The 7,961-nt window shown below is 65.8% G+C and overlaps 3 protein-coding genes across 3 annotated transcripts in view; 2 read left to right on the top strand and 1 right to left on the bottom strand.

Annotated features, from left to right (window-relative positions):
* The window catches only part of AMSG_09415 (ubiquitin carboxyl-terminal hydrolase), a gene marked incomplete at its 5' end in the record, with an annotated part of 4,443 nt that extends 411 nt beyond the window's left edge, over positions 1–4,032 (top strand). The window contains one exon of the mRNA XM_013899324.1: positions 80–4,032. Coding sequence (XP_013754778.1) covers positions 80–3,879 — 3,800 coding nt within the window. The 3' untranslated portion in view covers positions 3,880–4,032. The remainder of the gene's footprint in view (positions 1–79) is intronic.
* Positions 4,033–4,087: 55 nt separating this feature from the next.
* Positions 4,088–5,242, top strand: AMSG_09414 (uncharacterized protein; the record flags this gene model as incomplete). Its single annotated transcript, XM_013899323.1, has 3 exons — positions 4,088–4,099; positions 4,251–5,197; positions 5,230–5,242. 3 exons carry the CDS (start codon positions 4,088–4,090, stop codon positions 5,240–5,242), a joined length of 972 nt encoding a protein of 323 aa, XP_013754777.1.
* Positions 5,243–5,283: 41 nt separating this feature from the next.
* AMSG_09413 (NF-X1-type zinc finger protein NFXL1) lies at positions 5,284–7,821 on the bottom strand (the record flags this gene model as incomplete). The annotated part of the gene is made up of 2 exons (XM_013899322.1): positions 5,284–6,430; positions 6,581–7,821. The coding sequence occupies 2 exons, from the start codon at positions 7,819–7,821 to the stop codon at positions 5,284–5,286; spliced, it is 2,388 nt and encodes a 795-aa protein (XP_013754776.1).
* Positions 7,822–7,961: the final 140 nt, after the last annotated feature.

Below are 7,961 nucleotides of genomic sequence, written 5' to 3'. Positions count from 1 at the left end.
TCACTCGCACTCACCACACACACACACACACACACACATACACACATGCACACATACACATTCATACGCACGGTTGTAGAGTTTCGCCAGTTCTACCGTGGACTGTTCCAAGTCGGTCTGGAGAACCCGACTGCTCGGGCGAGGTCGCGCCCGGGCAAACAAGTGGCTCATGTTTGGAAGCTCGTTCTGAGGGCCTTTGCGCCAAAGGTTGTCGATCTGTTGGCAGAGTACGTGGAGAGCGTCCATGTCTCGGGCTTGGTCGCTGAAGAGTCGTATGCTCTGGTGCCTGACTTTCTCGCTTCGGTTCACGCCGATCTCTCCAACTTTGCTCCCGCTCACTGCTGGCCCATTCTCTTTGATGACTTTGTGGCCTGGGCCCGTGGCGCCGGCCGCGTGCCTCCGCACAGTGATCTCCCCGCGACAACTGCCCGCGCCGAGTCGGACGCCGAGTCGACCGACGGCAGAGACTCGCCGGTCCTGCCATCACCAGTCTGGACGCACAACGCCGCGTTTGGCAAGGCCAAGGTGTCGGATGAAGAGGCCAGTGATGGCTGGGACGACGATCCGGCGTCGGCCCAGGGCCTGCTCGACTCGGCGATCCCGGGCTCGACCGGCATGCGGTACCGCGGGAACGTGGCCATGTCAAACGCGGTGCGAAGCGCCGGTGTCGGCTCGGCGTACTCGGCGCGGACAAGCTACAGCTACGGCAACGAGGACGCCATGGTCGGCCTGCACAACCAGGGCGCAACATGCTACCTCAACTCGCTCATCCAGTCGCTGTACATGACGCCCGAGTTTCGACTCGCCATCTACTCGTGGAAGTACGACGAGGAGAAGGACGGCCCGCCGGCCGAGTGCATCCCGCTCCAGCTGCAGCTCCTCTTCCGCGAGCTGCAGTCCAAAGACGCGCGTGCCGCGTCGACGACCCAGCTCACATCCTCCTTTGGCTGGACAGGCATGGACGCGTTCACCCAGCACGATGTACAGGAGCTCTGCCGGGTTCTCTTTGATGCACTCGAGCACGTGCTCAAGGGCACGCCGCAGAAAGACGTCGTCAACGAGCTGTATCAGGGAAAGATGAAAGACTACGTCAAGTGCAAGGCGTGCGGCCACGAGTCATCACGCGTCGACGACTTTCTCGATGTCTCGCTCGAGGTCTCGGACGAGGTCGACTCGGTCGAGGAAGCCTTTGCCAAGTTCATCCTCCCCGAACTGCTCTCGGGCGACAACCAGTACTCGTGCTCGGGCTGCAACCAGAAAGTCGACGCCCTCAAGGGCCTCTCGTTCCTCGAGATGCCGTACCTACTCACCATCCAGCTCAAACGGTTCACCTACGACTACTCCACCATGCGCCGCATCAAGCTCAACTCGTTTGTCTCGTTTCCCATGTACCTCGACCTCGAGCCGTACATGAGCGTCCTCGACGCTGCTGTCGACGAATCACTTGTCCGCACCTTTAAGGACAAGCCCAAGCGCCGCGCTGCCGCCTATCGCTCGCCGTACGCCTACTCTTCGCCCGAGTCGCGCCTCCGCACCATCAACACCTCGATCGCAAACTACAAGCGCATGCTCACCATGTACTCACAGTCGTCGCTCAAGCTCACTTACGAGAAGCTCATTCGCGACAAGGAGGCCGACAAGGCGCGTCTCGAGGCCGAGATTGCCGCCGCTGCCGCCGAGGAGGACGCAGACGGAAGCTCAGAGGCATCCGCTGATGGTGCCGACGGCCACGACAGCGACGCGATAGCCAGCTCGGCAACCCCGCGCTCGGCCCGCATCGTTCACAACATCGACGACTCGGGTATCTACCGCGGGCCTACCGAGGCTGAGCGCGAGGGCAAGGAGCTGATGTACGAGCTCTTTGCCATTCTCATCCACTCGGGCGGCTCGACCGGTGGCCACTACTACGCCTACATCAAGTCGCTCGACTCGGCCAAGTGGTACGACTTTAACGACTCGACCGTGTCTGAAGTCTCCGAGCGCGAGATTGTCTCGTCGTACGGCTCCAAGTCAGAGCCGCAGTCGGCGTACGGCTACTCGTCGCTCTGGTCTTCCGGAACCAACGCGTACATGCTCATGTACCGCCGCATCGACCCGGACCGCAATGTGCCGTTTGTCGATGGCGTGCCCGAGCACGTCGAGCAGGCCATGCAGATGTTCAAGGATCGCCAGGCTTCTGACGCAGCCACGCGCCTTGCCTCTTACTCGCTCTCCTCCGCCTCGCGCCTCGGCTATCGCCCTATTGCTGACGCTAGCGACGACGACACCTCCGGTCCACCACCCTACAACCTTGTCGTCCACTACTTTGAGGGCTACTCCGCCCTCGAGATTCGTCGCACCTTTGCCGGCACCGACCTTGTCGACGACGTCAAGATGGAGCTGTGGAAGGCACTCAAGGCCAAAGTTGAGCCCGAGCCCGAGCCCGAGCCCGAGCCCGAGCTAGAGCCCAAGCCCGAGTCCGAGCCCGAGTCCGAGCCCGAGCCCGAGTCCGAGCCCGAGCCCGAGTCCGAGCCCGAGCCCGAGCCCAAGCCCGAGTCCAAGCCCGAGCTCAAGCCCGAGCCCGAGTCCGAGCCCAAGTCGAAACCGTCCTCCCTCAACCTCTCCACCATCACCCCACACATCTCCCCAGCCAAGATTCGGCTCCGTGGCTACTCGACCTACTACCACTCGCTCGAAGCAGTCTTTGCCTCGTACCCTGGCGCCACGCTCGCCTCGACTTCGATCACCTCGGGTGACACCTCGATTGTACTCGAACTCGCCGAGCCGGTCGAAATCGAGGTGCCGGACAAGCCGCTGCTGTTGCCGACTGGTGTCGCAGCTGTTACTCCCGCGTCGGGCGACGCGATTGACTCGATTGACCTCCTCATCGCCAACATCGACCGCGACTTGGTCGGCGAAGAAAGCAGCTCGCCGCCAACGCCGCCGCCCAAGCCGGCCTCGCCCGACAAGGTCCTCCCGCCGCCGCTGCCCAAGACTCGCATCGAGTACCAGTTCCGACCCGAAAAGCACGCCCTCGTCCGGCTCATCAAGTACGACGCCGACGCCGACTCGTTTGGAGATCCGTTCCACATTTACCTGCCGCAGGCATCGGCTACTGTCGCCGACCTGCGCGCCCGCGTCGCCGACATCTTTGGCATCGCCCCTGTCCATCAACTCCTTGTCACCAACGACTGCTACGTTGAGGAAATCACAGGCGACAAGGAGGTTCTCTTCTCCGTCATCAACGCCATCCTTGACACTTTTGGCAATGACACCGTTTACATCGAAGACCTCACTCCCGCCGAGCCGTCGCCGCCCGCCACTCCAGTCGCTGACGCTACCACCTCGGTCGCCGCAGCGTCCGCAGCAACACCCGCCCATGCGCAGGCCTTCCCCGATCCGCCCACCGACCACACCACTGACATCCCTTCGTCTCCCTCGCCGTCGCCGTCGCCATCGCCGTCGCCGTCACCTTCTCCGCCGCCGGCCCCGGTCGAGCCTGATGACTCTGACATTATTGTCGACGACGACTCGACCTTTGTGCCTGTCGTTTCCGCGCCGCGGCTAGCGTCAGCGTCGGCCATCCCACATGCCGCCGTCCTTGACTTTGACTCAGTCCTCGACGACTCGCCGTTTGGCCCATCGGTCGTCATCCCGCCGCCGCCATCGTCCGAAGACGCCTTTGACATCTTCAACAACCAGCCGCCGCCGCCGCCGGGAAAGCCGCCGCTCTCCTCCCGCTCCGCCATGGTCCGCAAGCTCGAGGGCGAGTCGCGATCCTACGCCACAGGCTCTACAGCCTCGTACGTCTACTCGGCCCCGCGCTCCACCTTTTCCTACGCCTCGTACACCTCGTCCTACACCCGCCGCGAGTCGTCGCTCAAGATCCGCAAGGCCTGATCGAGGCGCCTGTTGTGGCAGCAAACGCCACTCCCCTCAGCCATGCCACTCTCGCATGTCTGCACCTGCACCCACCTCCACCCGCCGCCCACCACCACCATCGCCCTTGCTCTTGCCCTCCCTCCCTCCCCTACACACTCTGCAGAAATGGCCACCCTTGCGTCACGCATCTCCCCCTCTCGCCCCTCGCCAGGCATCCTCCATCTCCATGTACGCCCCCGTTCCCCCTGACACCATCACTCGCCCGCCCGCCCGCACGGCCTTTTCCTGCACAACGGCGAAAACCGGAGCGCACCTGATCGCGATCGCGAAGGCGATCACCATCGCCGCCACCACCTCACCCAATCCTCCCCCACCCACCCCATGCCCAGACCCTCGCCCAGATCGAACACCGGGTCCTGGCCCTCCTAACCGCCCTTGCCTCGTCTGCACCTCCCACTCAGCAGCTCTCGACCGGGCGCGTCCGCACGCTCGGCTCGGCGCCAGCCCTCTTTGTCCGGGTCTGGCTCGTCCTCGCCCACGCCTACACCGCAGGCCTTGTCCCGGCCAGCTGGCTCACGCTCCGCGGCGTGTACTACGCGCAGCGCTCGCTCGCCCCGCACTACTTTGCCTCGCAGTCTGTCTCCAATGCGGCCGTCGACGCTGCTGCTGCATGGCTGGCCAAGCCGACGCACATGCTCCACATCCTGCCAGCCGCCCGCGGTCTCGTCGTCGGCCCGCTTGTCCTCGACACCGACTGGACCTCGCCCGCGCCGTCACGGCTAGCGGTCTCGTCGTCGGCCATCGCCGCTGTTCCGCCAGCGCTCGGCCTTGCGCCCATCTTTACTGCCGGGCCTACTGCCGGGCCTGCCACCCGCCTCCTGGTGGTAGAGAAGGAGGCGGTCTTCCATCGCCTCGCGTCGGCGCTCCCGGCCCATGTCGCTGCCGCCCCCGGCCTCGCCCTCTGCACCGGCAAGGGCTTTCCCGACCGCGCCACTGCACGGCTTGTCGCCGCGCTGGCCTGCCGCGGCGTCCGTGTCGCGCTCTGGACCGACAACGACCCGCACGGCATCCACATCGGGATCACCTACGCCGCCGCCATCGCCGCCGCCGGCGGCGCACCCGCGCTCGCCCACGTCTCGCTCGTCATGACCGGCCTCCTCGGCCCTCCGCCCGCCAATCCGGCCTCGCTCTCCAACGCTGACTTGATTCGCGTTGTCACCGCCACCCGTGTCCTTCGTCGCCTCACCAGCGTCCTCGATCGCTCGCCCGCTCGTCCGCCGCCTGTCCTTGTCGACTTTGCCTCGGCGCTCTTTGCACTCGTCACGGGCGGCGTCAAGTGGCCGATGGAGCACGTGTACACGCTTGCAGCCTCGGCGCCTGATCTCATTGCGCTAATTGACGCTGTCGCCTTTGTGCAGCCGTTTACTTCCGCTCCGTCGTTGCGGCTAGCCACACCATGATGACAATGCCGAGGACAGCGGCAGCCACTGCACCGACCTTCGCGTTGCACACCTTGTCGAGGCCAAGGCTCTTCTTTCCCCCAGCAAACGGATTCTCGCCCTGGTACCGCCGCTGCACAGACGAGACAGCCGAGTTGACCCGCGGCTCGGCCTTGGCCGCCTTGGCTGCCCGCGCCTCGGCCTCGCGCTTCTCCTGCGTCCGCCGGGCTTTCGCCGCCGCCCGTGCCCTGGCCTTGGCCTCGGCCTTGGCAGTTGCGCGCGCCGCGCGCTCCGCGGCGCGCTCTGTCAGTACCTGGGCCACCGCGGCCTTGCGTGCTGTTTCTGCGCGCTCCGCCACTGCGCGGCACTCTTCACCGCACGTCGGTGCCTGAGGAACCTCGCCGCACCTCACGCTCGCCTTGGTCGCCCCACAACGGCACCGCACCACGACCAGACCCTCACACGCCACGTCATTGCATTCGCCCGGATGACACACCCGCGAGCAGAGATGACCGCACCCGTCGCGCAGCCGCTCGCACGCCTGTCCGCAGCTCAATGCTGTGCTCGGGCTCTCGCGGTCGCCGCACATCACCACCACCCGTCCGCCGCAAAAACACTCGGCCTGCACGTAAACCTCGCACGGTGGACACTCGCCGCGGTGACAGGCGTCGACGTGCGGGTGGCCGCACCTCCGCCGAGCCTCGCAAGCTGCGGTGCACGGTGGGCACTCCTGCGGCGCGACGCGGCTTTCGGCCATCCCGTGGTCCAGCCGGTCGCTCGCGATCGCCACAGGATGACACGGCTGGGTGCAAGTGTGATGGCCGCAACGCAGCTCAGCGCCGCACTCGTTGGCGCATGCCACCGGCGGCGCCGAGCATGCCACCTCGGTTGCCACATGCCCGCCGACGCACCCGCGCATTACCCGCGCTGAGCACGGCGGACAAGCGGGAGACACCGGAACCTGCGCCATGTACTCGGCTGGCACGTCGAGCGTGCCCAGGAGCCGCTCGTCGACCTCGGCCGCGGCAGCAGCGTCGCGTCGAAGCTCGGCTCGAAGCGTGTCGACGTGTACTTCCCAGGCCTGGATGGTCGCAGGATGGTGGCACGGTGCCGAGCACTCGTGTCCGCAGCTAGAGCCACTCCCGCACGGCTGGGTACATGGCGGGCACGGCCCGGGGTGGCAAGGGTGAGTAGCGTCGGCAGAGTGGTGGCACGGCGGCTGCTTAGTGCACGGTCGCGAGCATGAAGGGGCACGCGCCACGGCTGAGCCGCACGGGTACGACACCTGCTCGGCGCCGCATGCGCAGCTGACAGTCACCGATCGCGGACAAGGGAAGCACGGGCCGTCATGGCATGGCGCGCCGCACTTGTGGTTCCCGCACCGCAGCATCCGCTCGCACGTCCGGGTGCACGGCTTGCATGGCACCGACGGTGGACAGCACTTGGCCTTGCACACATGCCGCCCGCACGACCGCATCCGTGCGCACTTGCGCGAGCATCGGAACGGTTCCGAGCACGGCATGTCAGCCACTGTCGCCTTACATTCGCACTTTTTCGACACCAGCTCGTCGCACGGTGGGCATGGGCCTTCATGGCAGAACGCAAAGCAGGTGTGGAGCCCGCACTCGAGTGCCTTGCCGCATGTATCGCCGCAGGTAGGCACTGCCTCATCGCAGGCCAGCGCCTCGCTCGTGGGTCGCGACTTGCCGCATGGGCAAGTTCGCACGCCAGCACCCGGGCACGCCGAGTGCGGCTCGCTGCTCGAGTGACAGACCTTGGTGCACGCGTGGCGCCCGCAGCTCAGCTCTTCGCCGCACACCGCTTCGCATTGCCACGGAAGCGTCGCACACGCACGCAACATCTGCTCGCGCCCGCACACGCACGCGGCATCGGCCACCACCGCCTCGCACGGCGGGCATGGCCCCGTGTGGCACACCCGCTCACATGGATGGCCGCACCCGGCCAGCGCCTTGCCGCACACCGCCTCGCAGGAGAACGGTCCGGCGTTGCACCGCCGGGTCCGCTTGCTCGCGCCACAGTGACACGACGTGGCCACCATCTGCGGGCACGGTGGGCACGGGCCTGGGTGGCACTGCAACACGCACGCGTGCCCACATGCCGGCTCCAACTCCTTGATGCACTTGCTCCCACAGGTGTGCGGCGTGATCCACGGATCATGTGCCGGATTCTCCACAGCTCCGCAAAAGCACGTGTACTTGTCCGGCACGCTGTCGTAACTCGCCCGGCACTTGGGACACGCCCACTCGAGCGGGAGGACGTTAAAATCGGAGCCGTCGTCGGCGTGCTTGACCTTGCGCGGTGCCGAGCTGACCCATTGCAGAATGCATTGCGAGTGGACCAGCGCGTAGCACGTTCCGCACTGCCACACCGGATCTGTAGCCAGCAGCAGATCCAGACACACGAGGCAGCTCTGGCTCCCGCCGCAAGCCTCCTCCACCAGCTGCTTGGTCCGCTCCAGCCCTACATCGCTCCCAGAGTACCCGGCAAAGACATCGTCCATCACGGCTGTAACCATACGTGCTGAGCCGTTGTCGGCTGCCTTTCCATCACCGACCACCTCCCCGCCTGCCTCGGCATACAACCTCAGGAACTTGTCCACCTCGGCAGCGTCCGGCCCGACAACTGCATGCCCTCTCGCGG

This window comes from Thecamonas trahens (genome assembly GCF_000142905.1).
Source record: "Thecamonas trahens ATCC 50062 unplaced genomic scaffold supercont1.46, whole genome shotgun sequence".
Taxonomy (NCBI): Eukaryota; order Apusomonadida; family Apusomonadidae; genus Thecamonas; species Thecamonas trahens.
The sequence above is the reverse complement of the archived record's forward strand: the minus strand, read 5'-3'. Positions and strand labels throughout refer to the sequence as shown.